The sequence below is a fragment of the Diabrotica undecimpunctata genome, chromosome 5 (assembly GCF_040954645.1).
Source record: "Diabrotica undecimpunctata isolate CICGRU chromosome 5, icDiaUnde3, whole genome shotgun sequence".
NCBI classification, from domain to species: Eukaryota; Metazoa; Arthropoda; class Insecta; order Coleoptera; family Chrysomelidae; genus Diabrotica; species Diabrotica undecimpunctata.
The window spans coordinates 97,238,868-97,253,924 of NC_092807.1; the positions used below are offsets into that span (position 1 = coordinate 97,238,868).

The following is a 15,057-nucleotide window of genomic DNA, read 5'->3' on the forward strand; positions in this document are numbered from 1 at the left end:
TTTTTTGTGTTATCTCTAATTTTTTAAAAGATAATTTATATATTTATTTATTGACAATGTAACTCTTATTTTATAAAAATATAACAGATTACAAGAGTATAAAAGTAAAGACAATAACAATTTTAATCATATATTATCAATTACAATAATTAAAATTAATTATCATAACGTAGTAGAAGTCCAACATTGGAACGACAGAATACAACATTGGAGACCGTACAAAACACCACAAATAAGATAGACAGATGACGTAAAAAAACAGTCAGAACAAATTAAAAGTATGTTGCTCAGTATTGAGATGAATGAATGAATTTGGGAGAGTACTATGTCCAAAAATGATCGATGAAGAAGAAGAATGTAGTGGGCTAATGTGATTATCTTAGTGGAAACATATTTTCCAATTGCTCAGAGCAGACAGGGCACTAGACTCAACATTAATAATGTATAAATATACACCAAATCTCTACGTACAAGAACATTAAGCAATATCTCAATAGAAGCATATTCATAAGGCAGATTGGTCTTAAACGAAATATAATAAAGAATTTTATTATATTGTATGCTTCTAAACAAGATGACCACACATATACACCGTAGTTTAAAATTGGTCTTACCAATACACAATTCTTTGGATCGCGTACGGTATGCAGCGTATAGGCGTTTATACGTCGAATGTACAGAGATCCATCTTCCGCTCTTCTTATTTCGTACTGACATCAGTTATGCTGCACTAGCTTCTTATGTCTCTAGGAAGGCTGCCTTCTCCGAGGTCCTCTTCGACCTACAAATTTACTGGTCAAAATAACATTTAGATTATATTTAAAATATCGTAGAATATCGTAAAATGGGGTGCAGTTGACCGCTGGTGAATTTGACTGAAAAGTTCGAAAATATTTCCAACATGCGTATTTTTTTTGTTAATAATATTAGTAAAGTATATCCTAATTATGTTTATTGTAAATGTATGTTGAACATATTTTATGTAAAAATTAAGAGTTCTTTTCTAGTATATACTAAAAAGGCGGCCTCGAAATTAGAAATTATTAACTTAATTTATAAGAAAATGAATATTCTTAAACTTTGATATAAAAATCATATACTAAAAATATTAATGGCAACTGTTGGCAATATTTCAACAAATCATTAACTGTAGATAAAAATACCAGTTACTTATTTTAAATAATTTTTTAAGTTTCGTTATAATCTTAAAATTTGTCAACTTATGCACTTTTCTCTTGAATTTGGGGCAAAGCTTGCAGGATCTTGCATCGTATCTAGATTGAATCGGCGCTACTGATTGTTTTATTGTTAGTTTGAGCTGACGCGTAAAATATTTTTAAAGATAATTACGAACTTATCGACAATAAATTTGTAAAATGCAGGGGGTGTATACAATATAAGGTAACAAGAGAACAAACGATCTCTGGATAAATGAAAACCAAGTAGACTTTACTCCAAAGACATCTATACGAAAGTCAACTGTCAGATGACAAACAGATTTACCAGAATAATAAATTAGAAGCATTAGGTGTATAATACATGATTAACATAGAACAGAAATTGCCGTATTAGTGTTAAAACATTAAAAAACAAAATTGAAAAAGATTTGGACACTCAAACATCAGAAGCGTAGCGCTATATTAAAAATCAAAAATATTGACAGTCGTGATATGATGATATGAAAATTATTTCTAATTTATATTGGAATCAAACTGCCCAGGTAAGAGTTGACAATCAGAACAACCGAGATATCAAAAGACAGGGAGGAGTCCGCCAGGGTTGCGTGCTGTCACCACTACTCTTCAATGTCTACAGTGAAGCGGTATTTAAAGGAGCTTTCTAAGATCCAATAGAAGGTATATCTATTAATGGCGAAGTTTTGAATTACTTGCGTTTTACAGACGATACAGTAATAATGACGGATAACAACAATGATTTACAGAACGTAATGCACTGCCTTAATGAATACGGACTAAGGATGAATTTGAAGAAAACAAAATGCATGATCATAACTAAATCAGCAGATGCAAACATCCAATTGATTATAAAAGATACTGTAATTAAGAGTGTGGATACCTACAAATACTTAGTAACTTGGAAAACATCAAATGTAGGACCAAACCAAAGAAATTAAGACACGTAAAGAATCATCCTGAAATACTTCCCACTCAAGAGAGCGGCGTCAACACAAACTAAAAATAAAAGTCGAAGGACTCAATACAGAATCCACGGAATACTTACAGAGGAAAAGAATATCAGAGAAGATCGCAGGCAATGAAATATTAGAAAACGGTAACATCGAGGAAAGCTGGTAAAAACTCAAGAATATCATAACTAACGCAGTAACAGAATCACTTGGAGAGAGAAAAGTAACGAACACTAACATATCAAAAAAGAAAACACCATGGTTTAGAGAGGAAGTGAAGACAAAATGCCAAGAAAAGAAAAAAGGCTTTTTACAATACAGAACACAACAAACACAACAGGAATGTACATGGAATGTACAAGGACTTAGAACCAAACAAGCAGAAGTATTCAAAAAAATTAGTGTAAAGAAAAGGAGATATATATGTATTCTCATCGAGACCAAGAAAAAGGGAAAAGAAAATGAAGAGATGGGAGAATATATACATATCTACAGTGGAGTGAGTAAAGATAGCATAGCTAAGAGAGGAGTTTCTATTGCCATTCAAAAAACACAAAAAAATATTAAATCGTGGACCGAAGCAAATGAACAATTGCTAATACTGGAAATGAAAAATAATTGGCACAGCATCGTAATTCTTGTCGGAGTGTATGCCCCAAATGAAGATGCAGATCCAGAAAGTAAAGACGATTTCTACAACAAGATGAATAAAATACTCTCTGAAGTTAAAGAAAACTGTGAAATCTTTATACTAGCAGATTTAAACGGCAAAGTAGAAAGAGAAGAAAATAACAGAGTCGTAGGAAGATATGGGAAACAAATAACCAAGATAACGGAATTCGTCTTAGAGATTTTTGTAAAACAATGTCTCTCAAAATTATGAATGGCTTTTTTCAACATAGAGGTATCCACAAATTTACATGGATGCAACCTAATAGGAATCTGCGCTCGATAATCGACTATCGACTGTAATTTAACGTCAAACTTCCCAGCTGAAAACAACTGACGTAAAGGTATACCGTGGATCAGAATGTGGATCCGACCATCGTTCACTTATGATGAAGGTGATAGTTAACTATCGCAAAAACAATAACACTGAGGTACAGAATATAGAAAAAAGACAAGAAGTAACATCCCCTAAAAACAACCTAGAAAACTTAAAAGGAGATTCAACGAAATTTCTTTACAAATTACGACTGGCCACAAAATTACAAAATGTGGATCAAGAAAATATATCAACGGAAGAATTATACCAGCAACTTAAAAAATGCATTCATGAGGCTACAAGTGAAGCTTTGGGGCATAAAGACAAACATGAAACAAAAAATCCAGAATGGTGATCGGAGAATATGCAAACGTTAGTAAACAAGAAGAAAACTGCTTATCAGAAATGGATGTCAACGAGAAAGGAGGAAGATAACAACATGATGTATTAAGATTAGGAGAAAGATTAAACCGAGATGTAAAAGGAGAAGTAGTGAAAAGTAAAAATGAGATGTGTGATCGAAGATGTGCAGAAGTGGATGGGTATATGGGTGGAACAAGAGTTGGGCAAGCGTGGAAGGTGATAAAGTCTCTCCGGAAGGAAGGAAAGGAAAAATCTAACTTACAGTTAATATATCTAAAACAGTGGAAACACCATTATGAGGTCTTACTGACAGAGAATAGATTAAAATTCCAAGAGATCGAAATGGAAGAAATATCCGAACATACACAAGTAATTGAGATACCAACCGGAGAGTTAAGCGATGCCCTCAAAAGATCGAAAAACGGTAAAGCAGCAGGACCTGGAGACATCCCAATTGAGTTGGTAAAGTATGGACCAAAAATATTACATAAGATGTTGGTTCAACTATTTAACAAATACTTGAAAGGACAAAATATCCCTGATGATTGTAATGTTGGATACATCAGCTCAATATTTAAAAAAGGGGATAAACGCAAATACTCTAATTATAGGGGAATAACTGTTTTCAGCTCAGTGGGGAGGTTGTACGGTCGAATAATAAAAGAAAGAATAGAATCAGAATATGAAGACATAGAAGTACAAAACATCGAAAACAGAACGCAGCAGGGAAAAAAGGCGGTAAACATTCTAAACTCTCTACTATGGTCTAAAGATATTAGACAAGAAACGAAAATGACAATCTATCGAACCTTGGTAGAGCCTATTATGACTTATGGGGCAGAAGTTTGGCAGATCACGAAAACGATTTTCTAAGAAGAGCGTTATACTGAAAGGAAAAGTACAGGGTAAAATATCAGTAGGAAGACGCCAGAACTCGTGGCTGAAAGACCTGAGGAGATGGTTCGACCGCTCATCCGCAGAAATCTTTGGCGCAGCAGTTTCCAAAACTACAACTGCCATTTGGATCGCCAACCTTCGAAAGGAGACGGCGCCGTGAGAAGAAGAAGAAGGAGAACGTGCGTAATAAGATCATATCAGGAATGAAGATATTAGAAGGAGGACAAATACTGTATATTCCAGTGTAGACAGAATTGAAACGAGACAACTAGTGTGGTATGGTCACGTGAAGCGAATGAATGAAGATAGATGGCCAAAAAAAGCTTGAAATTATATACCACAATAAAGAAGAAGGAGAAGCCCTTCAGTTGCCTGGGAAGAAAATGTACGGCACAGAATGAGAGATAGAGCCATCAAAGAAGACGAATGGATGGACAGAAAACGATGGCGGTCGAAATGCGAGAAGCGGCAGAGGCTGTAGGAACCTAGCTTATATATTGTATATATATATATATATATATATATATATACATATATATATATATATATATATATACATATATACATATATATATATATATATATATATATATATATATATATATATATATATATATATATATATATATAAGAAAAAAGAAGTACTTGTGACTCGTTTGGAACAAATATATAACTGTTTATTATTTATTTAACCCATTAAAAAAAGATATATATATATAAATAATTATATATATATATATATATAAATACATAAAAAAGAAGGCAAGAGACGGTTCCCCAATAGGAAGACGATCAGTAGTAAGACCACGAAAACAATGGAACGACAGCATACTGGAGGTACATTGAAAAACAGACAAAGTCATGTCTTTATAAAAAATCATGGTAAGATGTTATAACTTAGAGCAATATAAACTCATACATTATAAGTTATCATTTTTTACGAATATTTTATTCAAAAATTTTGATGATGTTTGAATTTTGTTAAGGTATTTGTAATACTGGAACCTGTCTCTTAAGACAACGCTTTATATCTACAGTTAGATTTATTCATAATTTGCGCAATCTCGTACTGGAAAATACTAGTACTAATAAATCTGACATAAATAGATATTATTATTATAAGATTGTTTAAGGTAACTACTTAGTTTTTTAAATACAGTGCTTATTATGTTTGTTATCTTTATTATTGTCACTTTTATTGCGAAGTTAAACGCAGTTGACCAAGGTAAGTTATGTTATTTTTATTTTATTTCCAGAATCAGTTGATATTTGAAATAAATATTTAAAAGTGAATGGAAGTTTATGTATGCCCTAAAAGAACTAAGTTTACGTTTTTACCAACAACGTATAATAGCTGTGATTGCAAATATTGGTAAATAAAATTTTACTACAAATAAGCGGTACTCTTTTTAACGTCATATAGTACGATCACACGTGAATTACTTTAATATAATATACCATCCCTACATCGCCCCATGCAAACCTTAACAGTGAAAAGCAGTGCTGCAGGTTTTCTTTGGATAGGCTCTTAGGTAGCTACGCCGATTTGTGCTTTATCTTTTGGCGGTGTTCTTTCAATTAGAATTTGATTTTTTATTGATAAATAAAATAAATTTCTATCAAGTGACGGTCAAATCCATTACTTAATTTGATTTTTGGAAACAGAGTGCTAAATTTAACGAATTAAGTGGATACTTCATAACTTTGATCTAATTTTGGACCGAATAGAATAAATTATCTAGAAGTTTTCTCTGAACATTTGGTAAATGTGTAGAACATTTTGCGAATTTTCTCTCGTAGTCTTCGTAAAACCTTTAAATGGTAATATCGGATAAATATCTAACCTTATGAAACCCATTTCATGTGAATACATCGCGTATACCGAAGAATCAGTTAACATCGCCTTAAATGTAGACTTGCTCATTTTTCAAAAGTTATCACTGTCATAAGTTTTGACGTATGGTACTTTACACAATGTGTATCTAAAATTTTATGCAAAATTTTAAAATGCAATAATATACTGGGTGTTCCATTAAAAAATAGCAATGTTACTCTTCACTTCCGGTATAACCAGAAGTGATTTCCGATAATAGTCGAAAATATTGGAAACTACTTTTCCGATCTCGGTAGTTTCCGATACATAGGTAGTATAAGCTCGTCATGGCACATCCTGTATAACTATATATATATATATATATATATATATATATATATATATATATATATATATATATATAATATATATATATATATATATATATATATTTATATATATATATATATATATATAAATATATATATATATATATATATATATATATATATATATATATATATATATGTTACGAGCAAAGCCCGAAATTGGACAATCCTAGCATTGTACGGAAATTATTGTCCACTTCTAGCATTGTATCCCCAAACTGTACAATGTCCGAAATGATCAAAATTAAAAATGATTATCGAAACGTTCATCGATTCGTCTTGATTATTATTGACAAGCGACACACCAAATCAAAAATCGAACATTTCTTGTTAATTATTTGATATTTTTAAATTTTCTATTTATGTATAGAGTTCTTCTTTTTCGAATCGTCAATGTGATAAAAGGCTGTGTCAAACTAAAATATAAATAATAAGAATTTGTTCTGCAATAGAGTACTAATGTGAGTGAAACATTATAAAGCTTCAAGAGATAGGTACATCACTATACTATAATATAGGGAAGATGTTTGTGAATCGATATCTGTCATACTCTCCCAAACTTTGACGAATGGCTACTTATTGAAATTCGAACATTGTACAGCAATTCTTTTATACAAAGTCCGACGATTATGTCTATTTCGGAGATTGTACAGTAAAGGGGTACAATGCTAGAAGTGGACAAGATTTTCCGTACAATGCTAGGATTGTCCAATTTTGGACATTGCTCGTAACATATATATATATATATATATATATATATATATATATATAAATATATATATCAAGATATAATGCAAACCTTTTACGGAAAAATACCAGATTCAGCAATAGTATGATCATCCGAATCCAGGACAAAATGCAATTTATATAAATTCAGTTTACCCCAAAAATGTTAAATCGTTGGTTCATTAGCTGATTATAACAATAATTATTTGAGTTTATTTATTTCAGAGTGTTCTATTGGAGGCCTACAGGGTACTTGTCAGCCAATAAGTGCTTGCAGCGAAGTTTTTAGAATGCTGACAAAGAGCGATATTAATTTTTGTCAGGAGGAAGAACCCGAACTTTACATTTGTTGTCCTGAGTTTTTACCAACAAGTTCACCTGTTGAAGAAGATGAGAATCCATCGTCTATAAGTGAAAAAAGTGAGTTTGTTTACCAAAGTTTATTGACAAATTTATATCTTTTAGTTTTCAATTTTTTTGCTAACTTTATCACGCCTTTGACATATTCAGCTCTAATTTTGTCTATTTGTTTAACATTGAAGCTAATTTTTACTCTATATAAGATATAGAGGTTATAGATTTAAAATTATTAAAATAAATTTTTTGACCTCTTCGGAGATGATAATGTCAGTATTGATCTTGATCTTTATCGAAGCTGTAGGTTTGCTGGCGGTTTCGTTCCGTAAGTCAACACTGGCGAAACACACTGATTAAAGGTTTTTCTTTTAATACATATTGGTATATCAGACCACTTGAAAATGTGGTTATTGCCGAAGGGTGCCCAAGCCCAAGTCAGTCCTATACGATGGAGAAGCTCAACTGTTTGGTTATTGTTTCCTATGAGAATCTAGTGAGTAGATGAACAACACGGCCATGACTACCAGCATAGGGAAAACAATGTGTTAGAGAGAGAGAGAGGGGCTGTCATGACTATAGGAATAAGGAAATGGGTTAGAGAGAGACGTCGCATTTCGTGACGTGCTGGCGACGTCCGAGCTCGGTGCGCGATCCTATTTTTAGGTAAGTCGTACGGGGCGCGAACCAGATGTGCGGTTTGTACCTTAATTTTTTACGCGATGCATCGGGATCCCGTAGATATGACGGGCGCGGTTGACCATTTTAATTTTGGAATTTAAATAAAACAACAATATAAACAATGTATTTTTTTTATTAAAAGAACTATCACTAAGAAAGAACACAGCAATCTTTATTCTTATATTTTTAAAATTTTGTTTAACAAAGTTTTTATTTGTTTTAATAGACCGTCTTCAGGGCAGGATATCCCAAAAAGTTCTCAACTGAATGTTCCTGCTGCTACAACTTTACGTATGTATTCGCTGTACTTATAATAGGTATTGTTTTAAAAAAAGTAAATATACCCATCCGTGTACCTGAATGCTGATGTTATTTTATCTGGTATTCCGGGGAACAAATAATTTATTGGACCACGGTTTAAGACATCTCCAGCTTCATTAAATTTAGTGTATGAATTATTTTTGTACAATAAATATGTTTGACCGCTGTTTGTTTGAAATAAGGCATTTATTTTGGTTCTCGCAGGTATAGAAGGAAACATAAAACTTTTTTGAAGTTTTAAATTGGGAAACGATGCAGCGTAATACCTATTATTGCTTACAGTTATTAGGTGTCCCTCGGAATTCTGAAAAACATGTGAAACTTGCGTAGACCTCAACTCTTCAGAGAGATAATCGGTAATTAATTCAGGATGTTTTGAAAGACGCAATTCATTTAAATCAAACTTTCATAAATATTTGTCAGACTCAACGTACATTCCATAATTTGGAAACTGTAAAGATGTGGCTAGAAACATAAAATCGGGATACTGAATTAGACATATGTTTTTTATTGCAGGTGTTTTCGGCAAATAGGCCCCGTTTTTTAGTTCAGGTGTTTTCGGTACATAGCTCCTGGTTTGCGAAATTGTTTGCGCTTGCGTAACTGGTGTTGTTGTTGGTATGGAAGAGGGAATTTCTGTTTGTCCATATAGCATGCTCATTGCCTTTTTATCATCATCAACAAAACTTGGCACATCTTTTTGATACCAAGCATATATAATAGACGAATCACTATTACTGAATATGTCAAGCGACACCTTGCGTTGCCATGTTCTGCGTCGAATGTGACATTTCACGTCGAATGTCACGTCATTCACGTTATTTCACGTAACATCTCATGTCGAATGTCACGTCATTTCACGTGACATCTCACGTCGAATGTCACATTCTGCGTCGACTGCCACGTCCTGCGTCGAATGTCACGTTCTGTTAGGCACTATACGGAAAAGAAGACGAATTGCTAGTTACTATTAAACTTTGACAGAGGAATTAACAGTTGGCTTCTCTGTGCCACCAACGCTTTCATTTGACGCCTGTTAAACAGCTGCGCCCTTCATATCTACGGGATCCCGATGCATCGCGTGAAATATTAAGGTACCGACCGCACATCTGGTTCGCACACCGTACGACCCACCTAAAAATAGGATCGCGCACCGCACTCGGACGTCGCCAGCACGTCACGAAATGCGACGTCTCTCTCTAACCCATTGTTTTCCCCATTCCTATAGTCATCACAGCCTCTCTCTCTAACACATTGTTTTCCCTATGCTGGTAGTCATGGCCGTGTTGTTCATCTACTGTAGTGACCTATGTATTTATAGGCCATTACCTGGTCTATGGGTCTTGTTTCTACACATACATGTTTCTACACATCTTGTTTCTTACACTGTGTTTTAGGTATATTTATTTTCAATACCTCTTCTAGCGAGGAAAGTTAGAGTTAATTTTATAAGTACTTTGGCCTCATCTACTCTGTCAGCTATTAGCAGAATATCATCTACAAACCTCAGATAGTGAAGCTTTTTTCCATTTACGGCTATGCCCTTGCTGGTAAGTTTTACCCTTTTATGGGCAAAACTTACCAGGAAGGTCCTAAAACACGCATGTTCTAAGGGCTGATAAAATTTTAATTTATTTTCTAATCGCTCCGTGATTATTTTTGTAAATAGATTATAATTATGGGAAAGTAGACTTATGGGCGGGTAGTTTCTAAGGTCAGTAGGATCGCCTTTTTTATGAAGTAGGATAATTTCTGCGTTATGCGACTAAGTTGGTCTTACAGCTTTCTGCAGACATCTAATGAGTAGTTTAGCAAGGACCTGTCATAATCCTTTTTCAGTCACTTTCAAGGCATTTGCCACTGTTTCATCGCCTCCAGGGAATTTATTGTTTTTCATTTTTTGCACTGACCTTTGAACTTCATTGGTTGTTATGGCCGATAAAATTTTAGATTCCTGGTTAATTATCTTTGGTAATGATCCACGCTGCTAAAAATAAAATCTAAATTAACACTGTACAAGTCGATTATTCGCCCAATTATTACATATGGCAGTGAAACATGGACTCTCAACCAGCGAAAAATCAATAAGCTTCGAGTATTTGAAAAAAAGGTTCTCAGAATAATATTTGGCCCACAAAGAGATGAATTTACAGGGGATGAGAGTAGACACCGCAATGCTGAATTGGTGACTCTGTATGGAACTTAAAACATAGTTAGACATATCAAGGCAAACCAAATAAGATGGGCAGGTCACGTGGTACAATCAGAGGATGACAGAGTGTTAAAGACAGTGTTTCTTGAAAGACCAGATGGTAGAAGATCAGTGGGCCGACCGAGAAAAAGATGAAAGGATGATGTTGAAGCCGATTTATCTAGAATTGGGGTACAACAAAGAGAAATAGAAGCGCAAGATCGTAGAGGATGGAGGACGATAGTGGATGCGGTGAAGACTCATCCCGAGTTGTAAAGCGAGTGAAAAAGAAGAAGAAGAAGAATAATCCACTTCGGATACATTGCTGTTTTTTGTATAGTTTTCTATAAAAACTCTCTATAGTATTAATAATTTGATCTCAATCCTCAATGATTTGCCCCTCTGTATTTCTTAATTTGTGGATGTTTTTTCTTCCAATGGACATGTTTTGTTTAAGTACTTTTAAGCTTTCGTTTTTTTTCTAATACTCTCGTTATTTGCATCGTTAGTATTGTCTCAGATTATTTGTTATCATCCTGATTTTCTTTAAATTTTCTTCTTTCCTTTAGACGATGTTTTGTGCTGTGGCTTAATTTTTTCTTTGTGTTTGTGTAATCTTGATTTGGTTAATGCTTTATGGGAGAACTTAATGTTAGCACGTCAAAAACTGAGTATATGTGGTTGAGAGGAACATAAATGGTCGGGGACATAGAATTGTTTGGAGAAAAACTAGAACGAGTAAGAGCATTTTAAACCTCGGCTCTAATATAACGGAAAATGGGACACTAGGTCGAGAAATTGCCCATAGGATACAGGCTGGTTGATTTACTTGAAAAAGAAAAGATACGTCAGAGTGTGGTGAGACCTGCGTGTGTGTTCAGCGGTGAAGTGCCGTCTGTAAAGAAGATTCAGGAAAAAAGATGGAGGAAGCTGATATAAAAATGTTATGGTGGATGTTGGGTACGACTTGAAGGGACAGCATCAGGACTCACTTGATTACGAAAAAGGCCGGGGTGACCACAGTCCCAAAAAAGATTCAAGAATAAAGGCTGCAATGGTTTGATCACGACAGACGTAGAAATAAAGACTATGTGAGACGAAGTATAGAGCTGTTAGAAGTTGATGGGAAGAGGGGTAGAAGAAAACCGAAGAGAAGATGAAAAGACGGTGATGCGGAGGACTTGAGATAAAAAGGTTAGGTAAAGAAAAAACGATGGACAGAAATGAGTGACGAAGAAGAGTAAGGAACAGTAACACCTGAAAAAAGAAAAGCTGAGGAAGAAGAAGATGAAAAATATTTTGCCAGCTAGATTCTTTTGCATTTTTTACCGCCAATTTCATCTTTAACCCTGTTTTACGTAGCTAGTGTCGATACACACTAGCCCAGGGAGACCGACGGCTTTTCGTGCATTCCGAACACGGTAAACAACTCGTATCAATTTTAGAAATAAAAATGTCGTTGGTGATGCCAAAATCTTGACACTAACTTACGGTTGTTCACACAACCATCTTCATTTATTTCCTATACCAAGTGTATTTTTTATGGATAAAATTTGCAATGTTCATCGAAGACAGCAGTGCGTGAATAACTAGATTCTTGAGCTATTTATTCAGTACCAAACACAGTAAACACAGTACAGTAGGTTCCAAATTATCATTTTTTTATCGGCTACTGATCCTTCTTCTTCTTCTTCTTTCCACCTTTTTGGCGGCCTTCCAAAGGGTCTTCTGCTACACAGCTTGTTGGTTTTACAGATGTTCGCTAATCTATCTGGTCCCATTCGGTTTACATGTTCGTTCCAGTTTTTTTTCTTATTTTTATCCACCTGTTAATATTTTGAATTTTGCATTGTTCGCGTATACTTCTGTTGGTTTGTCTGTCTCTTAATGATATGCTCGCTATTGATCTTAATACTTTCATTTCGATATTGTTGATTTGTTGTTTCGTCTTTCTTGTATCGGTCCTTGTCTCCGCTGCATATGTTAGGATTGGTCTTACTGTTGTCTTGTATTCTTTCATTTTGTTTTCCATGGTCAGATATTTGTTTCTCCATATGGTTTCTCGGAGGCAACCACTTACTCTTGCCGCTTTTGATGCTTGCCTTGTGGTCTCTGTTCTTATATCCCTGTCACTAGTGATCTCTACTCCTAGGTAATTTCATTACTGATCTGGCCACTGATCCCATTTCATTAAATGTTTCAAATAACTTTAATACTTATGAATGAGTGATGATGTAGCTTATCTTGATGTTAAATATACGAATTTTGCTGTTGTTATTACACTTTCCATATTAAAAAAAAATATGAAAATTATTTCAACGCGTTTTGTGATAGAATACACCATCTCAAACGAATTAAAAAATATATACTTCTTTACCATCGCTCTTAAACTCTACCAACGACAGTTCAAATATTTTTTTATAATAAAACAGTTCAAATAGCTTTTTGTCAATTTCTTTTTTTTTCAGAATGTGCGGAATACTATCCACTAGAAAAGTTTGGTGTAGTTATAGTAGGTGGCAATAAGTCACTTCCAAAACAATTTCCACATATGGTAGGTATGGTCCAAGTGAACTAAAATTTAATATATTTAGATATAGAATGGACTGTTTACTTTTATCTGTGCGTACCCCATTAAAATTGCATATGTTCTTTTACTTTTTTATTGTTGTCTTTTCCTTCCATTGGTACTACAGCCCAAATAAATACTTCATCTACTCTAATTTTTTTAAACCATTTTTTATATGGCCCCTCTTTTGGTCTGGTGTCCTGGTAAGTTTTTATATAAGTTGTAAAATAAGTAAAAACAAAAAAAGATACCAAAAGGAAATAAAAAAAATTTACTATATCGACGATGTTGTTCTGATAGGCAAAAATTAAAATGATTTGCAACGAACGACAAACATTATTATGACCCCGATATAGGCTTTCGCCTCTCTAAGGAAAAGTACCATCCATTTTTTGTTGCGGGGGGTCTTAGTAGGGGGATTAAGGGTAGTTTTGGACTATAAGTTCTGGTAGAAGCTTTTAAGTATGTGTTAGCTCGCAGCACTTGCTCAGGTGCGTGATTTTTATAAAGTTATATATATTTTTATAAAATCATATTTGTTTATTGTATATTTATTATTAAGGTTAAGTTACTATTTACCGTTTTTTGTCTATTCCAGGCAGTTATCACTTATACAGTTCTCAGGGTTGTTAGGAACGACTCTTAGATCAGCGTTTTGGCAAACGGTATTTTAATGCGATTGTTTCTAAGATATTCCAGTACTCATCGGGAAGTTTGTTCCCCTTTGTGTTGAGAAGTCTAGTGGGCTGAGATACTTTGGTTTTTGGAAGTCTATTCCTCTACGGTGGCGTGATTTTCTGAGGACATTTTTCCAGGTTGACGGTTTGCCAATTCAGAAGTACAGAAACCGGTTAATACTGCTGGACATATTTCATATAGATATTTTTGATCCGTACTTAATTCATTGACTACATTTTTTGGCAAGTAAGGCAAATTACCATTCACAGCAGAAAAAGTAACGATGGGTTTATTTTCATAAGCAACTAACTATTTTTCAATAGGTCCGGAGTATTCTCTAGGACCCGAAGTAGAACCATCTATGGTCAGGAATAAGTAACGAAAAGGTAACTTATTGGCATGAAGCAAACAAACGCACCATTGTTACGGTCTCTCCAAATAAAAACGCAAATTACATCATCTAAATTCAAACTTTGACCCTCAAAAAAAGTTGTGATTGAAGTCAAAAATTCCATTTGCAGTGTCACGACTGGAATTGATACGGGTTATGATAACAATGAGATGTGTTCTTCCAAAATCTCTTTGCGATGGTAACGATTCCCTATTTTCTCATTTATCAGGGTCTTGTCCTTTCGTCCATCAAAGTAAATGCTATTTACAACAATACCTGCAACATCTTCTGAAGCATCTTTTCGGGCTTTACAGACAGCTCTGTGGATTTTGTGTTTATCAGTAACAAGTGTCAGATCTTCAGTAGAAACCAAACCCACGTCAAACAAAACGGCAGAAGCAACAGCAGCAACAGATCGCATCGGTAAAACGTATCTATCACTGACTCAAGCAACTGTTGGCAATCGCAACGTATTTCTATTAAACGTGGAAGTCGACGGTGTCTCTCTTGAGAAAGAGTCAGGCACTGCTTCTTCATCACAATTTGCTGATAT

The 15,057-nt window shown here is 34.2% G+C and overlaps 1 protein-coding gene across 1 annotated transcript in view; it reads left to right on the forward strand.

The window, feature by feature from the left end:
- Positions 1-5,479: 5,479 nt before the first annotated feature.
- Positions 5,480-15,057, forward strand: part of LOC140441521 (venom protease-like) — a 40,501-nt gene continuing 30,923 nt past the window's right edge. Inside the window, exons 1-3 of the mRNA XM_072532299.1 lie at positions 5,480-5,616; positions 7,545-7,739; positions 13,335-13,420. Coding sequence (XP_072388400.1) covers positions 5,559-5,616; positions 7,545-7,739; positions 13,335-13,420 — 339 coding nt within the window. The 5' untranslated portion in view covers positions 5,480-5,558. The remainder of the gene's footprint in view (positions 5,617-7,544; positions 7,740-13,334; positions 13,421-15,057) is intronic.